Below are 25,086 nucleotides of genomic sequence, written 5' to 3'. Positions count from 1 at the left end.
AAGGATTAATCATTAAGACCTAATTGACACTGCAGCAGATGGGCCAATATTAATCTGTCACTTTGACTTTAGAAACAGTACAAAATCATCATGTTTCTTTTTTATTCTGAAATACACGTTCGCTCACACGAATATATCCTGAGCTGATTGGAAACCCCAGACTCTGTTTCAGTGGTGCCAGGGAGAGCCAGTGAGGCAGCTAACACAGGCTGTCATCTGGAGAGGTCTTGTTTTCTCTTGGTCTAATTGGAGTTGATATTTGAGTTTATGTGTGGTGATGAATTGGTCGGGGTCAAGTATTTAATACATAATATTTGATGGCAGTTAGTATTTGATAGCAGTCCAGTCTTTATCTCTCTCTCTCTCTCTCTCTCTCTCTCTCTCTCTCTCTCTATTTATTGTTCTTGTTCATGCTTTTTCATGAAGAAGCAACTTTTGAATGGTGAGAGCCATGCTTGCATTTTAATTGATTTTGAACATTGGTTTAATTGTTAAAATGGTGGAGCAGATATGCAGAAACAAATTATGTAATCATTTTCTCCCATAACAATCGGGCTTCTCAGCACATTGTCAAGTCTTTCAGAAAGTATTTTCAGAAATAGATAACTAGAACAGTCCATGACACTTCAATGGAACACAAATAAGTACATCATTTTAATCACTGAATTGAAAGAGGGATATATTATTTTTCTTTTTGCCTTATTATGCGAGTTGAGCATGTTTGATATCATTGCAATGTAGCAGTTGACATTTTTGGAGGAGTTGAGGAGGGTGGTGGGGTGGTGAGGCGGTCCAGATCACGCCCATACAATCCTGACTTTGATTTAAATACAGAACTTATGTTTGAACTTGAACCAGAACTTGAAATGCGTGTTATTATAGTTATTTACATTACTTTAAATAGATATTTGGTGGATGTGTAGTGGATACATCCCTCTGTGATCATTTATGGTTATTACAACACCCACTTCACAGTCACTTTTAGAAACTGTTTGTTTGGAAGCATGTTTGGTTATAGTTTGTGTACCTATTTAGAAATCTTTGAATCTCCTAATGATCAATCAAGTGTTTCAGAAGCATAAACAATGACTGGATTATTTCCTCTCAGTGTAGGCAGTGGTACTTCCGCCCAGTGCTGGCTACATGACTTCCTCCAAAAGCTGGCTATGATGTGTCTTCTGTATGCATAGTGTGCTGATTCCTTTGAGGCTTCATCTATTTAGATTTGTTGTTGTCTATGGGTGAATGGTGACATTTTGGGAAAAGGTATTTTCATGTTGACCTATACAGCTCATATTCCTTGTTATAGTAAATTAATATGCTCTGTCATGGATCTTAGATTTACAGGGGTTTTTTTCTTATCTTTTTTAAATGTTAAACTCACTTTGAGGCACAGCAAGAAAAATGCAAAATAACAACATTATCTAAGCATTATCTGGGCTTCTATAGCAGGATGATGACATGAGGAAATTCATGGAATTGATTCTCACCAAGGTTTTGGCGGATATAGTTTTCCTTTGCACGTCAGGGTTGTACTGGTGTCAAATAACAAATCATGTGCGCAACATGCAACAATTGAAACAATATCTCGACAGAACTGTGGCAACAGCAGAATCATTCTCTGCTCAATACACATGACAGATATTGACTGAGAGACAGAGGAATGGGCTTCACTGTGTGATGTGATGGGCTCAGCTGTGCGGAACAACATACTCTGCTTGGAGGAGGACACTGTTCTGTTATGGTTTTCAATTGCAGTCATCGGAGAGCCAAGAGGCTCTCTTACACCTTATTGAAATGCTCCTTACCCCAGATTTGGACACTTGAACACAAAATACAGTCCCATAGCCCCATAGCCTGACATATGGTATATGCACTCAGTGAGCACTTTATTGGGTATTTATAAGACTTATTTTTTAGACCTATTGGTCTTCTGCTGCTGTAGCATATCCACTTAGAGGTTTTACGCGCTGTGTATTCAGAATGTGTGGTTTACTGTGCGTTACTGTCACCTTCCTGTCAGCTTTGACAGTCTGGCCCTTCTCCTCTGACCTCTCTCATTAACAACGCGTTTTTGCCCGTAGAACTGCTGCTCACTGGATGTTTGTTTGTTTTTCGCACCATTCTCTGCAAACTCTAGAGACTGTTGTGCGTGAACATCCAAGGAGATCAGCTATTTCTGAGACACTCAAACCACCTTGTCAAGCACCAACAATTATTCCACGGTCAAAGTGACTTAGATCACATTTCTTCCCCATCCTGACATTTGGTCTGAAAAACAGCTGAACCTCTTGGCCATGTCTACATGCTTGTATGCATTTAGCCACAAAAATGTGCATTACCAAGCTGATGTACAGGTCTACCGAATACATTACATTACATTATTGGCATTTGGCAGACGCTCTTATCCAGAGCGATGTACAGTTGATTAGACTAAGCAGGAGACAATCCTCCCCTGGAGCAATGCAGGGTTAAGGGCCTTGCTCAAGGGCCCAACGGCTGTGCGGATCTTATTGTGGCTACACCGGGATTGGAACCACCGACCTTGCGTGTCCCAGTCATTTACCTTAACCACTACGCTACAGGCCGCCCTAATAAAGTGTCGTTCAACATAGTTTTTGTTCTGGGATGGCAGGTACTGTATTTGCAGGTTTCATTATCTGAGCCATGTTATGTAATTTTTGAGAGCCTAGGTTTAAATTGGGGTGACTCAGAACCTGGGCTGCCTGGCTGTGTCCTAATCAGGACATGGTTTCCCAGAGCTGTTCTTGGCTATGTGTGAGATCAGTAGCTTGTCTTTTGTCTTTCTGGGAAAGAAGTAGGAGGCTAGTTAGCTTGTCAGCTAACTCAGGTTGCTCAGGCTCAGGTTACCTAACATAACTGTAATGTATGCAATTTACATGGGTTATGTCATCAGATCCACTTAGGTAGTGACCCAAGCTAGTTTTTGTAGCTAGTGCATGATAGCAGGCTCGACTGCGAAGAGCACAGGCATCCCACCCCTCCCAGAAGGTCTGGGAGTCTCCCAGAATTTGGCACCTGCTCCCTGATACTCGCGAGTGGGCAGAAGTTTCCCCCAATTTGTGCCAAACTAAGGAACCGAAAAGTACAGGGTAATCCTCCAGGTCAAGTAATGTGTCATGTGGAGAGGAAATCCCCCGACCCTCCCAACCAATCTGATGGATTTCAAAATGCTGCAAAGTGCAATACAGTATTAATATGTCTGTAAATTACCACAATCCTAAACTACAACTATCAGGAAAATCCAGATTAGTTTGTCAGTGCTCATTGTGAGCAGCATGATCTTTATATGAATGCACATGTTTGTTCATACATGACTTCATGTCAATGTAGTTTTTACACCGGACTCTTATCTTCAACATAAACCAATGTCCAAGAGCACAGCAATGTAGAAAAATGACAGGACCTATGTGGGCATTGCATTTATGCACACCTTCAAAACAATGCTGTTCACGTTCTTCGCTTGGCAGCTGAGCCCCTTGCATTTCCTGCCAGCCCCATCTTCACTTTGCTACAAGAGGCTACCGCATTCAGATGCTAATTCCTCCATCCCTGGGGCTTTTTTTAACCAGGTCAGCTTTGTTTAGAATATTTATTGCAGTCTAGTAGTAGGCTGCCATGTGTTCTGAAGAAGGGCTGAGCTTCAGATCTTCTCTCTGTATCTGTCCCATGCAGAGGGAAGGAACATGACTGCTCCAGATTCCTCATTCTGAACTTGTCATTAAAGATAGAGGAGTGAATGTGAGATGTCCATGTTGTTTTGTTTGCAGCACAAATGCAATTTGCAAGACAGAATCTTGTATGGTTTTCGCATGAGAATTTGATCTTCTTGTAGATCTAGGTATCGTCTCTAAATTACAATACTATGAACTGACTGTTTATGAACATTGAGGTGTTCAAGTTATGTGACTTTCTTTCTTTCTCTTCAATCTGTAATCAGCAGCTGTGGTTTTGAATCAATCTTGTGCTGTCCACGCTTACACTGTAAGCAGTGCTGGAAAATGTGCACTCCTCCAATGTAATTTTGCACAAGGCAACACATATTTTCTGTGTTTCGTCCAATTTAGCCATTTTGCCATCTCTTCTCATCTCCTGATGATGATCTTTTTAAATCCAAAACCGTAATGTTTGTGTGTGATTGAATTCCACAGTCTTCCCTGGTGGGTCTTTAAGCATATTTAGACCACCACACTTGAATCAACAAATTAACTAATCACAGTCTTCAATCAAGACCTTGATAAGTAGAAGGATGATGATACTCGAACGGTTCAGCAAAATAGCTACCTTAATGTGTGAAGAATTCATCGGTGCTGCTGGCTATAAAAGTGACACAAGTATTACTCAATAACAAGGTAATCATTTGATATCAATTTACTGTAGAGGTACAACAGGTTATCTGAGTTTTTTCACATACATAGTAAAAAGGGTTCAGTCTGCATGATTTACAGTTACGGTATGTTTTCTCTTGAATTCTATTTCCCGGTAGCACAATGCAAGAAATACAAAAATAATAGAAAAATATTTTTTGCCAATAATATTATTGCTTTAGGCAAGAATATTTTAATTTTATTGCTGGCAAGAATATCAGACCTTGTGAGGGCCAACATAAGGGGAGTGCTCTAGTAAATGGTTATCTATGCAGTGTTCCATCCATATCTGGTTTGTATTGACAGCAGTGATTTAGCTGTACGGTGCAGGCAACTTCATAGTGGTCCTGGCATTCCCTATAAGGCTAGTTGTACTTCATTGACTTGTGCTGTCTAATAAACAGTAGCAGTTTTGTCTATAATATTCTATTTCACTTGTTCTGGATTTAGTTTTATTTCAAATATAGTAATTACAAATAAATAGCAGATTCTGGGGTTTCTATGCAGGCAACAGGACATCTTCACCAATTACCACTAATTGATCGGTGCTCATCGGTGCAAGGTTTTTCATTTGTTAACTGCAGACAATATGTAATTTATTTGAATTTAGCTAAGGTTAAGAATCAGGAGCAGTGATACATAACATGCATGAACGATGAGTCACTTCTCACAATTCCTTGATGCGTTGGCTGGTAGACATTTCTGAATTATCTAGATGGGAGCCTATGATTAATTTGTTGATATCAAAGATGAAAACCTTTTCAAGATGGTATAAACAAAATGCCTTGCTGTTTTTGTCACAGAAAAAAATACAGAATTGCTGAAGAAAACACCGCTGACAGTTTCATATTTATTCCAGGGTTTTTTGTAAAGCTTGAATGATTCAATACCAGATGATTATTATTAGTATGAATACTGTTCCCAGTCAGATATCCCTACGGCCACCTTTACATTTGCAAGGGTGAATTTCAATGCTGCTGTTTTGCCAAAAAAAAACCCCACTGAACTCTTATTGTTGTATTGTCACAAATTACCCCTTAAAGGAATCTTTCTAATGTTATACCTTCCTGTCCTTGGCTCTCTTTTCCAGATAGCACTGCTTTGGATGCACAGGTTTTCAATTGCTGTTCCTCATATTTCATATTATATATTTATTTTGTGCCCGTGTTCCTTTTCTCTGTTTCCTTTTCTTGTCAATGTGATGTATTCATGACCATTTCATTCACTCTGCATGCAACTGGAGTGCTTCTTCATAGTGTTTTCTAGGTTTTCTGTGTTAATCATTTGTTTATTTTAACATTGTTGCTTTGTTTTCTTTTGATGAAGCAACTTTGCATTTGTAGACGGTTCTCCAGAATCAAGGACATTCTGTCACAGTGGTGCATTTTACTTGTGATGGTGCCAAGTTCGCTCAAAAGCATTAAGCATTATGAATGATAAAAATGCTGCTCAGAGCAGTGTGAGCTGGCTCTTCAAACTTAATAAAGTCATTGCTCAATTACTCAGACATGAATTCGTAACTGATATTGTTTCCCCTTTGTAATTTTCCTGGATATTTAGTGCAGTGTGCAGGCAATCAAAAATTATGTTAATCCCAGTTATGTTCTTTTTACCCCGTACCTGAACTGCCCTCCGGATGAAGTGCACCACTCTAAATACCCGTTTATTTGATATGTATTGTATGTGAAGTAACATTAGAGGGGCTGTATTCCCTCTGACACTATGACATGCGATAAGACTCAAAGGTAACATCTACACTGTCTCTTGTGTGCAGGGGCGGCTTGTAGGCAGCGATGTCCTGGATCCGTCGAAACTGGGGATTCAAACTGCTGGGGGGTGAGTGGAACAGATTGTGAACAATCAGCACAGCAGGGGGTTCTATCTTCATGAAGGGCTAACGATTATCAGATCCATTTATGGTATGTAAATTTAATATGTAAAAAAAATAATAGATGTAATTTCAGAAATACAAGCAGTCATTTGATAAAATTGCTCAATGTAGAGTAGACGCGAGTGGAAATGTGGAGCAACATCAAAGGCTAATGTGACACTCATCATTATTTCATCATCATATTGCTCTGTTTTTCTTTTTAAAGCATTTCGCAGGAACAGTATAAAATCCCTAAGTTACAATAAAATATATTTTGAAATTCGTGCTTGAAGCTAGGGAAAACCAATCAAGGAGCACACTAGCAAATTAATTCAGTTTAATTTCAGCAGGCAAAGTTTTCTTTTTTCTCTACTGCCTAGTTTAGCTAGACAACCTCTTCAGTTATCCTCATCTGAGAGAGACTCCATAGAATTTGGAATTATGGCTTTGGAAGAATTTTCTCATAAATATTTAGCGCACATTCAGTGAACATACGCAGCATATGCGGTGGCCCAAGTCAGGTTATAGACATGTTGCCTTTTGCCTGTGGGGTTTATTGATATGTCTTTTTTCTTTCCTTTTTTGTTTGACCCCATTACAGTTAATGTAAATGCAACATTGTAAAAAGCACATTTGAAGTAATCGGTGTTAGATTTTATGGTGTTTCCTTCTATTGATAGTGTAACCTGCCAGCATTGAGTAGTTAACAAGCTGCTCTGATAGAAATGTGTTCTGGCTTGATTGCTTGCAGAGATGGAATTATAAACATCATAAAAAATACAGTATTATCAATGTCAATGTTATTTATACAGCAAGAGGCAAAGAATATGTGCCAAGAATTAGCTGCTTTTTCACCTTTTTGTAAAAGTATAATCACTGAAGCTTATTTTCGCCTCCAAGCTGCATTAACCTAGATGGTAGAATGCTTACAGAGCTACAGTTTGCGATTAGAAAAATCTCGCATTTCAGTGACTTTCTGAAGATACTTCTGAAGCAGTGCCAAAATCCATTGAGAATCTGAGAACGCGTAGTTGGATTACAAAAAGGATATTCAAACAGGAACGCGTAAGAAGATTAACAGTTTTTATTTGTGGTGTCTTTTGTACTTTATGTATGTACTCATGTACAGTGCAGCCTGTAAGTATTTTGATAATGGTACACTTATGTTGTTTTGGCTCTGTAGTCAGACTGGTTTTGAAATAGGGTGAAGTGTAGACGGTCACCTTTAATTTCAGGCTGTTTACAGCCATAACGGTTGATTCATGTAGGGATTACAGCCCATTTTATACATAGTCCCCCCTCCATTTCAGGCCGTCCTGGGTGTTTCTGATTAGTCAGGTATGTTCAATCGCTTCCTTAGAGCAACCACAGTTGTGCCATCATAAGCAAGTCAAGGAATTCATTTTGAGTATGAGGTTGAGAAATAAGAAAAAACAGCCCGAGACATAGGCCAAACATAGGCTTAACAAAATGAACTGTTTAAAGAAGATTTTCTTTTTGTTGCCGTCTGCCATTTCAAGTAACATGAAGCAAAAAAAAAAACTCAACGCTTCCTTAACTGTGTTGTTCAATATAGAAGCCAAACTGCAAAGCAGGCAGAGTGAATTCCACCTGCTGACAGAGGAGTTCAGAGTTTACATTGTCACGACTACCTAGCTCACAGTAGCAATGGCATAGGGGAGACCACACCGATTCAAAGTTCAAATCAGAATCATTTATTAAATCATAAGCTTCCAAAAGATCAGTAAGTGTAGGCAAACAAAAATGTTGTGAAAGTAAGCATAATGTAATGAAATGCAAAAAGAGAGGTGAGGGCAAAGATTAGAGAAAGGAGCTGCAGCCAGCCCTCGTAGCACAGGGCCAGAGCAGCAATGAGAGAGAGAGCCAGAGAGAGAGAGCTGCCATGGAGGATATGGTTTTAAACTCCCCCCAATCATTAGTCAATTAGCCACAATGGCTAGCCAGCACAGCTCCCCCTGCAGACCGGTAGGGAGAGACTCCGAAATGTATTATGTGAAGCCAGGTAGAGTGAGGCGGACCCAGCATGGCAAAGCCGGGCATGACAACATCACATTACATTTTATTTAGCAGATGCTTTTATCAAAATCGATGTACAAATTTATCAGCAATTAAATCAGAAAGTGTCCAGATTACTCCCTGAAAATGCAGTCAGCTCAGGTGAACTGTCTGGATCAGTCATCCCAAATGCAGTCACCCTACACAGGTTCTGAAAAAGGTTATTTGTCTTGAATCCATGGAGGAACCCTTTTTAATTGTGCATGGAACCCTCTATCATAGGTGTGAATTGTGAAAGTTTCTAGACAAAGAACCATTATTATTTATACTCAGAACCATAACTAGATAGGGTTTTTCTATGGAATCACAGGGTTCCTACTGGACCATTGTTTTGAGATTGTATGTGTCTGGGCGTGGTGTGTGAGTCACCAGGTGGGAGGGGGCTCTGTGACTCTGACCTGTACCTGCCCTGTGACCCTCTCTGTGACTCTGACCTGTACCTGCCCTGTGACTCTCTCTGTGACTCTGACCTGTACCTGCCTGTGACGCTCTCTGTGACTCTGACCTGTACCTGCCTGTGACGCTCTCTGTGACTCTGACCTGTACCTGCCCTGTGACGCTCTCTGTGACTCTGTACCTGTACCTGCCCTGTGACGCTCTCTGTGACTCTGACCTGTACCTGCCCTGTGACTCTGACCTGTACCTGCCCTGTGATGCTCTCTGTGACTCTGACCTGTACCTGCCTGTGACGCTCTCTGTGACTCTGACCTGTACCTGCCCTGTGACGCTATCTGTGACTCTGACCTGTACCTGCCCTGTGACGCTCTCTGTGACTCTGTACCTGTACCTGCCCTGTGATGCTCTCTGTGACTCTGACCTGTACCTGCCCTGTGACTCTGACCTGTACCTGCCCTGTGATGCTCTCTGTGACTCTGACCTGTACCTGCCTGTGACGCTCTCTGTGACTCTGACCTGTACCTGCCTGTGACGCTGTCTGTGACTCTGACCTGTACCTGCCCTGTGACGCTCTCTGTGACTCTGTACCTGTACCTGCCCTGTGACGCTCTCTGTGACTCTGTACCTGTACCTGCCCTGTGACGCTCTCTGTGACTCTGACCTGTACCTGCCCTGTGACGCTCTCTGTGACTCTGTACCTGCCCTGTGACGCTCACCTCACGCACTGTGCCAGGAAGGAGCAGCCGAGGCCCAAGCGTCCTGCTGAAAACCGTGCCTGAGGAACTAAACAACTGGAAAAAAATGAAGATATAAAGCGTCTTAGTCTTATAACGGGACTTAAAATCGTATTTATTTAGCTTTTTTTCCTAAATAAGACAAATGTATTGCCAATGACATTATACTTATTTCAAGATTTGCCAATAGAATAAGAACATATCTTTTGTCAATCAAATCTAATTTAAAGATTGTAATAAGAAATGTGTCAGGCAAACAGTAACTTAAAACAATCTAATATTTTCTACTTCAGAGAAAACAATAAAATCAGTCTTATTTTAAGACTAAAACACTTGTTCAGAAAACATAAATATGTATAAAGTCACCCTTTCCTTCACCCAGTGAAAGCCGTCCCTCCTGCCATAGAGCTGATAGCATGTGGATTGCCTGCCTCACTGCACTATGCCCTGTTAGCTTCTCATTGGCGGGGGTTACAGTAGCTAGCTGTTCTTCCTGCACCCTCAGGAATGGAGGTACATTTTTGTTCTTCAAGGATAAAATTTCCCAAACATACCCTGAAAGTACAGTAATATTCTCTTTGGGTACAAATGAGTTTGTTTCCCAAGCAAAAAAGGTACAAATTAATTGTATATGGTGGCTTGGGGTATGTAGCTTTCGGGTACCGCCTCAGCGACAAGCATTTTTAAGCACTTTTCATACCTTTATTTCTGTGAGCGTCCAAAAGCGAAGGAAAAAAAGGAGTAACATACGGTCTGCACCGGTCACGAGTACTGTAATTCAAATCTCCCTTTTTAGTCCAGTAATGTCTTACCATGCACAGCATTATATGATATTAATAAGCACTATATCTGTCTGCTTCCCCAGGCCTGGCAGCATACTTTATGGTATCGACAGCATGCCGGATTTACGACGCAAGAGGACTATGCCCATTGTCCGAGACCTGGTGAGTTATCCCACTCAACAAGGTTACCCGTGATTTACAAGGAGTTTATCTGACTTCCAATATATTACGTAGGGGAAGTGTTATTATAGCCTTTGCCGGCAACAGCTCCTTGTGTTAGTATGTGCCATTATACCGTACTTCATAGACCTGTAATTCATTAATGCTCGAGATTAACCAATAGAATTTGCCATATATGTTTCTGATAATTTTAGTAATTTATTATGTTATTATTTTATCATTGTGCTGCTGGAAGTATGTCAAGTATAATTCATGTAAATAGCACGTTGCGTTGTAAAAGTGTCAATGTTTTCTCTCTGTGTAAGTACAATTAATGTCCCGCCAAATACACAATGACTATTTTTATTAATTGACAGTATAATGTGAACAGAGCATATGGCTCTGCTTTTCAAATGCTTGAGGACTGAAGAGTAAAACTTGATGCTTGATGATTGTATTTGTCCATATCTCTCATGAAATAAAAAAAAACAACTGTTATCTCGGTAAGTATGGGTTGTAATATTGTTTTGGGTTTTGCGTATATATATCACCATTCCCACACGGCCCCATAATGACTATGGGTGATATTTTTCAGTGAGTTGTCAGATTTCAACCCAAGTGCTATTCTGTCCTTCCTCTGCTGAACAGGATATACTATACGCAACATTGGCGCCATTTGAAATGTTGACAACTCAACCCAAAAATATACAAGGACTTCATTGAAATCTGACTGAACTGCGCCAAGGCTTTTTCTCATGTACATGCGATGCGCCCGAAAGCCTTCTTCGCCCCAGATGAAGTCACTAAACACGAGCGGTTTAATCCATCCTCCCATTCCACTCCTCAGTGGGCTGTGTGATTGCTTCAGTCTAGCAGCAGTGTTTAAATAATAATTTATTATTTAGCTGACACTTTTATCCAATGCAACTTACAGTTGATTAGACTAGGCAGGGGACAAACCCCCCTGGAGCAATGTGGGGTTAATGGCCCAGCAGTGGATTTTATTGTGGCTACACTGGGGTTTGAACCACCTACCTTCCGGGTCCCAGTCATGTACCTTAGCAACTAGGTGGGTATGTGATTGGACGAACCTGCAGTAGGGGTGGGGAGGTTGCTGTGGAAACCTATAGCCAGCCCTGTTCACGACTCAAGTTTTATTTGCCGTCATACAGTACCTGTGCCTGCAGCAACCTGGGCTGATGATTACACCGCATGACCAGTAGACTTACATCAACAACTACGTTCATGTACAGCTCACTTTACCCCCTCGCCTACATTCATGCGCTTTCCACACCTGTGGCGTACCATGGATCTTTACCATGATTCTTGCTGTAGCTGGGGGAGCGGATGGTAAAGACAAATCCAATATTGTCAGCTGTCAATGCCTGCATTCCTCTAGTACAGGTTTAGGGTACCCTTGTCTTACCTCTTGGACCATGGTGAAATTCACTCCCCGGTATAACTAGGCCAGCCTTGTGTTGCTGGCTTCACAGTAAATAAGTATACTGTATGTGTCTTTTGTTTGTCAGATTGCGCCCTTCTGATGCTGTGCACAATAGACAGCGGAAATATTAGACATTCCTCCTATAGCAGACATACTGTAAAAAAGATATCGCAGCGCATGGGTGAATTGGATTTTTGCAGTCTGCAATGCATGCACCGATAATGACTTTTTGGTCATTTCTCAAAATTATATTTTTAAAAATGCCTTCATAGACTTCATGGTGTCCTTCTGTATAGCGACCAAGTTTTGCATGGCAACAGAAGCAGCACTGTATATACATGTATGGGCAGTTTGTGCAGGGCTTCTGTTGATAGCATTTTAGATTTTTAGACTTTATTTCAGTCTTTTTCCTAACTGATGTTTTTTTGTCTTCTTCTTTTTGCTGCTGGGAATCCCAAGGCTTTGGTAAGAGCCTGTTTTGCACTACACTGTGTGTTCTTATCCTTACTTTCGCCTTCATCTCGCTTAAAAGGCTAAATACGTACTTCACAGGGTGTCGCTCAGCATGTCTCCAAGCTGTTGTCCCAAAGTATACCAAATTACGTAGGTGTGAAGAAGCGTTATCCTGTCTGTTCTATTTACATAGAATGTGCACACACACACACACACACACACACACCCCACCACACACACACACACACACACACACACACATGCACATACACAATTCTTAACTATTATCCAAGGAACGTATGTTTAGCCGTGCTATTTATGGTAGGGAGTCAGAAGAACTTTGTGGATGTGGAGCTCCCCATACAAGGTTGAACCTGACCATAATTGCTTGGAGGTGCAAATCCCTGTGTACTCAAGGGGGAACCGTGAATTTAACATGCTTTTTGCTTCCTTTAATTGGCTTGTCTTAACTGATTATAATTTGAGGAATTCTGTTTTGGCTTTGGGTTTTGGAATTAAGTTCTCAGCCTGGTCCATAAGCCCTTCCACCTAACATCCACATTACAGAGAAGAACCGAACCAAAATCATTTTTGAAATTTTCAATATTCAAATTGATTATGTGTTGATTTTTTTAATTGTTTTTCCCTCTAAATCCAAACATGCACTTAAACATTCTGTTTCTTGATTGAGCTATAAAATTATATTCTGGAATTTATACATAGCTATAGTTCAGTTAAGCTGATTTCCTTATACCTCCTTTGACTTCTTGGAGACTCTTTATCCAATTTTCTCTCTAAGGAAAAACATTCTGTTTATCTCAGTCCAAAGTGCTGTGGCTCATGGCGATTCGTTTTTCCTGCACGGATGTTAACTGAAATAATCAGAAATTCTCTCACAGCAAAACAATCAGGCAAAACTGTTGAGCATTTGACGCTCTGCTAACCCACACTCTTATCACAAAGAGATGGGGAATTGTATGCATGCTGTTTTATTTTTACTGCAGAACTCAAGGGAAGGACAGCCTTTGCCAGGAAATTTTCTCTCCGAAAAAACACATTTTGTTTCACATCACATAGCTACCAATTCATTCATGGCATTATCTATGAAAAGTTGATAAATAGTCAAAGAAAGGATTCAGAGAAGTGAATGTTTCATGCAGTTGCACGGTATGTGTTATGCTATTTAATGTCCTTTTTTAACTGACTGTTTAGTTTAGCTCTCATTCTTGTACTCACATTATTTTTATGCGTTTACATTCTTACAGACATTGGCTGCTCGAAAGGCAGGCATATCTTTTGCCCTTGTGACCCGATCCACCTTAAACAATGAAGACCTGGTAAGATTCTCTCATGCTCTGCAGCTCTCAAAATATCACGCTTACATCAAGGAGTCTGAAGCTAATAGGAGGCAGCCAAGTATGACTAATGCAAGGTAATTCAGACAACGGAGACGTTCGCAGGAAGCAGGCTTGTGGGATATTGGACCAAATTCACAATGACAGATCGCAGTGTTTCAGCAGGCAGGTTTCTTAATTAGAACGATGTGAAAATGTAAAGCAATAAAGAATACCTTTACCAAAAATGTAATGGAGTATTGCAGTGAATGGTTTTCTTCACTCGCGCATCTTGTTGGTTGTGCTGCAATTCATCATTTTTCAGCAATGACCGCCTAAATTTTCAGTGAGGTGGGGCTACTGTTTGCAAACTACTGTCAGTTGTGGTGACAGTGGAGTTTTGAAGAATGTTGCAGTCAGTGAAGAGATTACCTATGTCATGAAATAGAAAGAATATCTCATACAAATGAACAGGGCAATGATCCTGTTTGATTCATGCAAGATCACACCCCTTCGGAGGGTGCCTTTGACAGCTGCATTAGGAATTTCACTAGCAGAGAAGCGTCATTAATACATTTACTTTGGTTTGTAGTTGTTGTCTAACAAGGCTAATCCTAATTTATTTATGTTTGTGAGTGGAGTTGGTTTGGTTAGCTGGATTTATGGGGTTGCCAGGGCGCAGGGTGTTTCTGAAGAGGCAGGGGCCATGGGGGTGCACGCGGGGCCTCAGATTGCAGCAGCGGTGGAACGTATATAACTCATTTTAGGACAGCCAGACGTCTGTGTGTCAGCCGCTGTGTTACGCACACAACAGTGCATCACTGCGAGGATCGCTCTCTGGAATGTTCCGCCAAACACAGCCATATGTTTTAATGTGGTTACAGAGATAAAGGTTACAAAATTTAGAAGAGGAGAGTTACATGTCCACGGTCCTCCATTTTGAGACCTTAATTTACATTTTTGACAAAAATGAGTTAGTGCCATAAACATGTTGTTTATATGGAAATTTGATTTGGATATTATGCCTTCAGAGTAGTTTTAGGGTGTCTGTTGATCTACTGTATGAAGAACTGCCCTGCATTTCAGTTTTGCTGTGTTGGGATGTGAAAGCGTTGAAGCTCAATATCCCAACACTACTCTGAAAGACTTGATGGAACCTTATAAGTCCAAGGTCACAATTTGCTTCAGCGGTCTCCCTCACAAGAATTTTGGCAAAAAGGCTCTTCTGCCTTGCTTACCGTACATCTCCTTCATATTACAGTAGTTGTTTTTCCTTAAGGGAAAACTGGCTACTGCAATAGAGCACAATGACGCTAAAGTAAATGGAGGTTTATATTTCTCATGACTGTTGCAGTGTGGCAGTTTGATTTGTTAGTTGTACAATCTTTTGTGAGTGTAAGGTTCTGCACTGGGTGTCATAGCTAATTACACTGCGCTTGTGTTGTTACCGCTACTTACAGCCAAGTGTACAGTCATGTTAGATATCATTAGTGCTTTCAGTCATTGTTCTAAATGGGCTTGTTTCCGTACGTATGTCTCCTTGAGTATTTAAGGTGCCACAGCTGGAGTCTTTCACTGAGGCCTGCAGGTTTGGGCTTGCAGTGTGCCTGTCCCAGCAGGAGTCGAGACGATATTGTTTCCCATTGTGTAGCCTTCATCAATCTCAACGGCAGGCAGAATCAATAATGCATGTGTCAGGGATGTAACTCCCTTTATGGCACGCCTGTCATCGCCACTTCCGAGTAAATAATCTAAATAAATCATTCCGAAATAAATAATCAAAAAAGTGGAATTGATGCCATCAAAACAGGGCACGGGATATGGGTTTTCAGCAGATTTCAATGCTAATGCCCCAGTCAGTCTCCACGCCACATTAAGCTAAAAAAGCTAGTGTGACGCACTGTCAGCGATTTACTGCAGCAGGTGAGCAATAAACAGTGTTGTAAAATATGGAAGGGGTTTTTAAATATCAGCACGGGCGCAGTGTGATGCATGTCAACAGAACAGTGAAAAAGGCCAGCGAGGCAATAAGCTGTGGCTAGAAGTAAAAGACGTTCAGTTGTGTAACATGACACCAAATGCCACACTTCATTAATGGTGGCTGGCAGATGACCGGGATTTATTCATGAAATTAACTGACCTGAAACCTTTCCAAGCAATGTAGAGGCTTTGGTTGTGCGTCTGTCTGGGTGGGAGGGTGTGGTGAGACCATGGGAGGGGGGTGCTGGGGGAGCTTTTAGAACCATATTGCCCACACTGCTTAGTGCTGGTATTAATCGGCCCAACTCTGATTAAATCTGCAGGAGAGAGATTCTTCCCATGGCATGCTGCCAGAGAGCGAGGCCAGTGGATAATGCGTTGACATCTGCTTTGTCTAAGGCTCCACTTAGGTTGCATGTGAAGTCATTCGCCAATCGCTCTCGATTGTCTTGATTGTCGGACGTTTCGTTAAATTAGATCACCGCGCCTACTCCACCAGTCTTCAGGCCGTTGGCTGCAGCAGTGCTGTGCTTTCACCCCACAGGCAGACGGTACCTCTATGTTTAGTGGCTGAAGACACTGTAGGAAACACTTTTACTGCCATTCAGGAAGATGAATTTGAAACTTTGTTCTTAAATTATGGTCATCTTTTGTTCTTATGTTATACATAATTAAAAGTCTGTAATAGAGCGGTAGCGATTATCAGTGGGGTGTAATGCTTGTGTGGATAGTTGACTGCCTGATGGGACCCTCAAGCAAGCTGAATTACACTGAAAACGGCACAGCTCTGTAAATGGGTCATAGGCTCTCACATGTACTGTACAGTTAAGATGCACTGGTTCACCGAAAATGTTACATTTAAAATGTTGGTATGCACGTTACAAATCAAGGAACTGATTTTATGCATACATCTCAATTTTCATATGCAGTAATGTTGAAATGAGACATCGGTGGCAGTCTATGCATTTCAGTGATCTAGGGTCTTATTGAAAGAATGAGTAAGAAGAATGTCACTAGTGTCCTTTGCAGATGAAGAGAGAGATGGATGGAGAGATTGAGTGATTGACTCTGGGCTGATAATGAGGGATAAAAATCATATGCGGCTTATAAAGGAACCACAAAATCATCTCAAAATGAGATGGCGTTCTTTTTTATTCCAACAAGTACACAAAACAACAGAATGGGTAACAAAGGGTTGGGAAATAAGGCTTGCACACCTGGCTTTTTTTTTTTTTTATAAAAAAGAGAAACATTTTAAGTTTGAGTTGCTTTGAGTCATCCTTCAAGCATTTGCGTAGATACGGTAGTTGGTCAAATTCATACTGTATATGGCATGTTATATTCATAATATTGTGGCAATAAACATTAACATCCATTAGTTTGTACATTGTACTGTATGGTTCCTAGTGGATAGAGAATTCATGGGTGTGGTGAGAGGTGTAAATATACATTTATTCTCTTTTTGGATCCTTGCACTTGCAGTAAAGTCATTAATGTAAATCAGTGTTGAAAAGCAGTAGAGGTTTTAACGTTCTTCCGATCAGGCAGAGGGAGCATGATGGCAATTTACAGCAGGCATTAATTCCTCAGTTTAGATTTAGTTTTTTGTCACATGACAGAGCCTCTTGGGAAATGTAGGCAGGGTTTAACAAAAATGCTTCATACTGCAGCCAGAATTATTTTCATCCCTTTAATCACCACCTTGCATGTAATCTGATAAAGGTCTTATTTTTGGAGTGACTTAACAATGCATGGTGTATAGTAAGCCTTTAGTGTGACATGCAGTGAAGCATGTTTTTTTCTAAATGGCTTAGAAAAAAGAGGATCGAAATAAGCATTTGGTTTATGCCGTTGGGTTTCAAATTGGTTTCTCACATTGGCATTCAAATTTTAATGAAGTTAAATGCATATGTATGTATGCATACTAGAAAGGATGTAACTGCCTCGGAGGTTTTAACACCTTTATAGAGCGAAGGAGCAGAAGGAAACATAATGCTAAATTTAACTCAACCTCTATGGCAGAATCGTTTTATTCCTTCACAAAGTTACAGTTAATTTAGGTGACACTTTTATCCAAAGCAGCTTACAGTTCATTAGACTGAGCAGGGGGCAATCTCCATTGGAGCGATGTGGGGTTAAGGGCCTTACTCAAGGGCCCAACACCTGCACTGATCTTATTGTGGCTACACGAGGGTCTTGAACCACCGATCTTCTAGGTCTCAGTCAAGCACCTTAGTCACTAGCCTATAGGCCGCCCCGAATGCTGCGAGGTTTCCGCCAGCTGAATAAAACCGCTTTTGGAACAGCCGGTAGCTGGTTTACCAGTTCAGACCAGCTCAACATGGTCTTTTATTTCACAGCATGGCCTCATGTTTCTCTCCTTTCAGAAACAGCACGTCTACAGGAAGACCCTGCAGGCCATGATCTACCCCATATCGTCCACCACCCCGCACAACTTCGAGGTGTGGACGGCGACGGCCCCGGCGTACTGCCAGGAGTGCGAGGGGCTGCTGTGGGGCATCGCCCGCCAGGGCATGCGCTGCTCGGAGTGCGGCGTCAAGTGCCACGAAAAGTGCCAGGACCTCCTCAACGCCGACTGTCTGCAACGTGAGTCACGTCACATCAGCTGTTTAACTGACGCTTTTATCCACAGCGTCACATTACAGCTATTTAGCTGACACTTTTATCCAAAGTGTTACATTACAGCTATTTAGCTGACACTTTTATCCAAAGTGTTACATTACAGCTATTTAGCTGACACTTTTATCCAAAGTGTCACATTACAGCTATTTAGCTGACACTTTTATCCAAAGTGTTACATTACAGCTATTTAGCTGACGCTTTTATCCAAAGTGTTACATTACAGCTATTTAGCTGACGCTTTTATCCAAAGTGTTACATTACAGCTATTTAGCTGACACTTTTATCCAAAGTGTTACATTACAGCTATTTAGCTGACGCTTTTATCCAAAGCATTATATTACACTTAATTAGCTGTCACTTATATCCAAAGCATTACATTACAGTTATTCAGCTGACGCTTTTATCCAAAGCATTATATTACACTTAATTAGCTGTCACTTATATCCAAAGCATTACATTACAGTTATTCAGCTGACGCTTTTATCCAAAGCATTACATTACAGTTATGTAGCTGATGCTTTCATCCCAAGCACTACATTACAGTTATTCAGCTGATGCTTTTATCCAAAGCATTACATCACAGTTATTCAGCTGACGCTTTTATCCAAAGCATTACATTACAGTTATGTAGCTGATGCTTTCATCCCAAGCACTACATTACAGTTATTCAGCTGATGCTTTTATCCAAAGCATTACATCACAGTTATTTTACTGACTCTTTCATCCAAAGCAATTTACAGTTGATTAGACTAAGCAGGGGCTAATCCCCCCTGTAGCAATGTGGGGTTAATGGCCTTGCTGCACTGATCTTGCTTGAGCTTGAACCGTCATCTGATCTTATTGTGGCTACACTGGGGCTTAAACCACCAACCTTCCAGGTCTCTGTCAAGCGCCTTAGCCACTAGCCTATAGCACCTTAGCCTCTAGGCTACAAGCTGCCCCTTGAGTGCCATGCGTCAGCATGGCCTGTAGACCACGCTGTTTCCAACTGAGTGCGGTTAATGGCCGGCTGCTATTAATACAAACTGTACAAACTAAAAATAAATACATGTAGAGCCCAGGGGCAAGTTAACAAGGCACAGAACGGAAATGCAGTCTTCTGGAATGTAGGATGGCCAGAAGCATGCACATGCAGAGCACTGCGGACATGTACACACACACACACACATGCACGTGCTGTACAGTATAACTGCATACACGTTATTAGTCCTATTTATTTGTATTCTTTGGCAAAACTTTTAAGAATTAATATACTGAAATGAGTGCTCTTAAAAGGTATTTTCTAATGGAGAGCGTGGCTCTTTGCTATTCTTTAGATTCGATTTTCTGGGAAAGGTGAACTAAGGATTTGCTATGTTTCCCTTGGCTTAAAGAGATAATGGTCTTCATGGTGAAAACCTCTTCCGTCTTGTGTAAGACTACTGTATGAAGCAGATGACTCCATTAAGACCACTATAAAAGAACTGAATGCCTGCTAGCTCATGTTATCCCGTTATAGTTGTTTCCTTTTCAAACAAAGTAATTGCGAGTGATAAACTGTAGAATGTTCTTCAGCTATATTGTAACTCATTAGATACATTCACAGTTGGGAATAATCAAGGAAAGGCCACCATGAAATTTAGATACAGCATTTTTGCCTCTGAAATGCTAGAAAGTAGACCTTGGTCAATATGTGGTGGTATAGTGTGGTTTCTTAGCCCATTGTTGATATTGACAGTGGCTTCTACTTTGCTGGAGTTGACTGAGGGCACTGCTTGGCACAGAACTTCTATAGCTCTCTGCCGCTTGAGAAAAACATCTCACCACTGGAAAAAAAGAACCTCTGAGTTATGGAATGAATGAAAGAAAAAAGTGTGAAAGGCGCTCGCTTTTACTGAAAGGGTATATCTTTGAAAACGGCTATGAGGGCTATTATCCCGTGGGATCAGTCTCTTGATCTTTAGGTTTTTGATGTGAGAGAACGATAAAGGAGCTTGAACTTGGGTTCCCTAACATGGGCATTGTGGCAGTTGGATGTTTTAAAATAGTCCTGTGGATTTCTTCTGCTGAGTAATACAGCAAATGACGTACAAAGAGAAATAAATAAATAATCACCAATGGTTTTATTGCTGCAGCAATCAACTTGTTGTAAATGTGCAAATATGGTTGGAGAATGTATTCAACAGGAAGCCTTTCAGGCCATGATTATCATCGTTCTATTCAGCATAAACAATTTATTTTCCATGAATGCGATTAACCATGCTCAAATTGATTTTCAACTGATTGTGTTTGTGAAATGATGATTAATTTTTTAATGGTAATCCAATTTGAATTCATGGTCTTGGATGAGATGATAGACTTCATTAATCAATTGGACCCAGAAAAAGAATACAAAAAGGTATCAGGGTCTCTTCGAGATTCACGGCATGCGGAAATGCTGTGGACAGTGTCATGCCTTCCCTTTTTCAGCATGGTAATCATTCATTGTCTTGGCATTGGCCTTGGCATGATATTTTCTGTGTAGGAGCCGTGGAGAAAAGCTCCAAGCACGGGGCTGAGGACAAGACCCAGAACATCATCATGGCCATGAAGGAGAGGATGAAGATCCGGGAGAAGAACCGGCCAGAGGTGTTCGAGGTCATCCAGGAGATGTTCCAGATTTCAAAAGAGGACTTCTCCGGCCACCTGAAAACAGCCAAGCAGGCAGTGCTGGAAGGCACATCGAAGTGGTCTGCAAAAATCACCATCACCGGTAGATTTGCATTCAAATAGCATCATAGCATTACCATTCATAATAACATTAGAGATGTTTGGCAAGAGTAATAGCCCATGAAGAGTCTGTGTATATTCAATATCCCTTCCTAAACACCACAATCTACTGATGACGACTGTTGATTCTAATAATAATGATATTTTAAAAAATACATTTATTTAGCTGACGTTTTTATTCAAAGTCACTTCCAGTTGATTAGACTAAACATAGTACAATCTCCCCTGGAATGTGGAGTTAAGGGCCTTGCTCAAGGGCTCAACAGCTGTGTGGATCTGAACGTGCTACAACCATTATCGGGTCCCCGTCATGTACCTTAGCCACTAGGTTACCTGCTGCCCCCTGACATGTGATCCTGACATGCGGGAATACAGATCACCAGATTCATAACTTCATCAGCTCCACTAGTTGCCCCTTTCTGTTGTCTCCACAGTAACAGAGTCCCTGTAACACACAGATGTAATTGTGCCCTTTCCCCTCTCCTGACTTTGTGGATTCCTATAACCAAGACCTGCTGCCAAGCCTTCGACCTCGCGGTATATGAATACACAAGGGGGAAGCAAAGCAGTCCCCACCCCCTGGATGTCTTTTTCCAGAAGATATTGAATTTCCTATTCATGAAAGCGTTCATTCATTATTTATGTTACTATTTGCTGGATAGATACAGAGCTTTATTGATTTGCAGTGGTTTGGCAAATAATGGGAGAGAAAGTGATAATATTATAATATTGCTTTATTATAGGCTAATGCTAGCCATAGATTGTGAATGCGCACTCCCACAATATACTGGGGAGGTGCTTAATGCAAAGCTCTTTACATAAGCAGCCAAGAGCATTTCCTCATTGATATGTTGGGCCAGATCTGACCAACTAACCTCCCGTTGTTTACTTACGGACAGATTGCACTAATGTTTCATGGCTGCATTTTTCTTCCTCGTCGGCTGAGACCAGTTCGCTGTGTACCCTTTCAGTGATAGCTGCAGTAACCGGTAGCAGAAGAATATATATGTAGGCTGAATAATTAAACATGTCACTCATTTATATTTAATGCTTGGCGCCTATGAAATACTACTGCCTCAGTGAGTAATGGTAGTATGGCCCTCTTGTCTGACCCAAATTACGAGATTATGCGGACTGTGTAACAGCATTCATGGTGGCTGATGGGGCTCGCTCCTCTTTCCTCCCAGTTTTGTGTGCTCAGGGTTTACAAGCCAAGGACAAGACCGGTTCCAGCGACCCTTATGTGACCGTGCAAGTGGGCAAGACCAAGCGCAGAACCAAGACCATCTTTGGGAACCTCAACCCTGTCTGGGATGAAAAATTCTTTTTGTGAGTATTACCGTGAGCCTGAACATGCAGGTCAGGGCACCTACCAAACAATGCACTTTGGCCTGTGATCTGTTGATCTTAAAGGTCCCATATTGTACACTGTCCAGTGTCCAGTCTGAACGGCTCATTTAAATACACAGATTCATACAGATTGTGTGGATTTATTTGGTGACAGGGTGTTTTGATACTTTCAGTGTTTTTAAAGCACCTTCAGCACAGCAAGGGAAATGTAATTTTCCACAATATATAATTTAACTGATTCAATATTTCATTTAAGTCCAAGTTAATATCTGTATTTGTATTGTGCCTTCTAAACTGTTCACAAAGAAGGAAAACAATGAGCTTTTTATTTAGATGAGATTGGGGTGGCAGCTAAGGGCGGGGCTAAACACCTGGGCCTGGGGTTTTTGACAATCTGTCACATGATTGGCCTGCTTTGAACTGGGCTTGATCTATCATATTCACAATTTCACAATTTCACAATTACCTTATTGTACGTCAGCAAAAGATAGCTAGCAAGCACACTTGCAATGCACAAAAAAGTACAAAGGAGGAACTGTAAAACGCAGCAAAACTACCAAAGGTTGATCTGTTTTTTTAACTAGCAACTGCCTTTGGCAATGTGTCCAAAACCTTCATTCTCAATTTCACCATACGAAACACTTGTTCTTAAAACTAAAAACCTATCAAGAACTGCTTAAGGAGCAGAATGGGACCAGAGAAACTAAGTGGATTATCAATACTTTCAATTGAAAATGACAGAGCCAGGAATTTGGACCAAGGTGGTCCAAAGTGGATGATTTTGTGGAGCGCAAGTTGCGCTAGATGTCCTTTTAAATGAGTGAGCAGCATTTTTACCGTTAATCCATTCTTAGTCAGAAAGTGTAACTGTAATATTGTGATGTTGTTTCCTATCTGTTAGTAACATTCCTGCTATATGTTAGGAGGACTGGCTAGTGCTTATCCCTGTGTTTTGTCTACTGTCCATGGTTTGAATGGCTTGTACATGCGCACTGCAAGTGTGGGTAATGTTATTGAAGGGGAGTGGAGCCCGGAGTATCATTTGCACTTGGTCCCGATGGGTCTTAGTTACACCACTGGGTGACAGCATGTTGTAGCTTCACTCTAAAAACACAATAGTAAGTCAACAAGTATAGTAGCTTGCTATATATTTAGACATTGCCAATGAGGTGAGACAGTTTGACTCATTTCAATACCAATGGGTTAAGAAAATGTTGTTTGTGAAGCAAACAGTAACTTAAAACAAGCTAATACTTTCAACTTCAGAGAATGATTGTGGTGCTTCTGTTATATGCTTGAACATTTTACCTAACCAAAACTGTTATAGGAAATATATTCATATATTTTGTTCATATTGTGCCTGGAGTATTATTATTATTTGTATTTTTTTGTGTTAATGAATTGAGAACCTCTCTGCATAAGAAAGTGAAAGATCCTAAAGCTTCTCCCCTAAACTTTGGTGTGCCGCAAAACAATTTAATTTTGATGTTGTGTGACAAGCTTCTCTCAAGAATGTGCATGCCTGAAGTCTGAGGCATGGGTAATGAAGAATAATTAGTATTCTCTCTAGCTTTTCCATCTCAGCAAAAAAAAAAATAATTTAAGTAAGTGGCTCTTTTAGTCTGTCTTAATCACTATAATTCCACTTGAAAGCGCTTTCGAGTGACCGAAAATGTTTCAAGTCGATTTACTGTATAAACTCCAAGGGCCATGCAGAAAGATAAGGTACTTTGACTAGTTTGTAACACAAAAAGGGTGTCTGCCATTTTATACAATTTTTAAGGTGCATTATACGCAGTGTATTCACAGAGTTTTTTCCAAGGAATGCAAAATATTGTCATAAACTCTATTCTTTGCTCGGTGTATTCGAACAGTAGATACAGTGAATTAAACAGAATAAACACATAGACAATTATTACTTTTTAATTGTTAAATAATTTGACAGCACCTACATTTATGGTCCTGCTGGGCTTTTAAATATACTGTCTTTATTGTGCTTTTACAGACTGTGGTTCAGCGATTAGAAAGCTTGTCACTTTTATGTACACGGTGATGAGTCTAGCTAATGGCAGACATTTCCTGAGATTGCTGTTTGGGCCCTGCTCATATTAACACCCAGTCATTAGCCGTCTGCCTCTCAATTACTGTGTATGTTTCAGTAGGAATGCGGATCAGAAGAAAATATCACAAATCACTTTCTGCTGCTTTCATCGGTAAGAGCTGGAAGGATGTTTATCACTGAAATTCAGTCCTTTAAATCAATGTAATCCACTCTGCAATCATCTCCTGTATCATACTGCGCAGGCTTCGTCACAGATATCAGTGTGTATTTCAGTGTCCCCAAATCATATTCACTCTTACGTTCTTTTGTTAATTGCACATGGGTCAAGTACAATAGTAATTTTGAAGCAGGCACACATTACCGTGAATCTCCTTTATGTACTGTAAACTGTATACAGTAAGGACATGTAGGTTAATAAAATGGAACTACACATTTCATAGTTAGAATTTCCTTGTACAGACCACAAAGACACAGACTTTGACACTGTACTCACTTCTCACACACAGTGAAGCGATTGAGCTGTAATTTTATATTGAAAAAGGTAAAACTTTTATTTGTGAGAGGTTAAACTTGAGAACAAATGTTTGTTCTCTGTTTGTTCCCCTTTCAGTCTAACACTGAGATGAGCCCCAGGATAAGGGAAATGGTTTTCTCAGAAAGCATGAGG

The 25,086-nt window shown here is 40.7% G+C and overlaps 1 protein-coding gene across 1 annotated transcript in view; it reads left to right on the top strand.

The window, feature by feature from the left end:
• LOC133131086 (protein unc-13 homolog C-like) overlaps positions 1 to 25,086 on the top strand; it is a 126,400-nt gene that overhangs the window by 3,291 nt on the left and 98,023 nt on the right. The window contains exons 2-9 of the mRNA XM_061246214.1: positions 5,479 to 5,501; positions 6,163 to 6,224; positions 10,330 to 10,408; positions 12,309 to 12,314; positions 13,568 to 13,639; positions 18,004 to 18,223; positions 20,763 to 20,990; positions 22,195 to 22,336. Of these exons, the coding sequence (XP_061102198.1) occupies positions 5,479 to 5,501; positions 6,163 to 6,224; positions 10,330 to 10,408; positions 12,309 to 12,314; positions 13,568 to 13,639; positions 18,004 to 18,223; positions 20,763 to 20,990; positions 22,195 to 22,336 (832 nt within the window). The remainder of the gene's footprint in view (positions 1 to 5,478; positions 5,502 to 6,162; positions 6,225 to 10,329; positions 10,409 to 12,308; positions 12,315 to 13,567; positions 13,640 to 18,003; positions 18,224 to 20,762; positions 20,991 to 22,194; positions 22,337 to 25,086) is intronic.

This window comes from Conger conger, chromosome 6 (genome assembly GCF_963514075.1).
Source record: "Conger conger chromosome 6, fConCon1.1, whole genome shotgun sequence".
Lineage (NCBI taxonomy): Eukaryota > Metazoa > Chordata > Actinopteri > Anguilliformes > Congridae > Conger > Conger conger.
The sequence above is the reverse complement of the archived record's forward strand: the minus strand, read 5'-3'. Positions and strand labels throughout refer to the sequence as shown.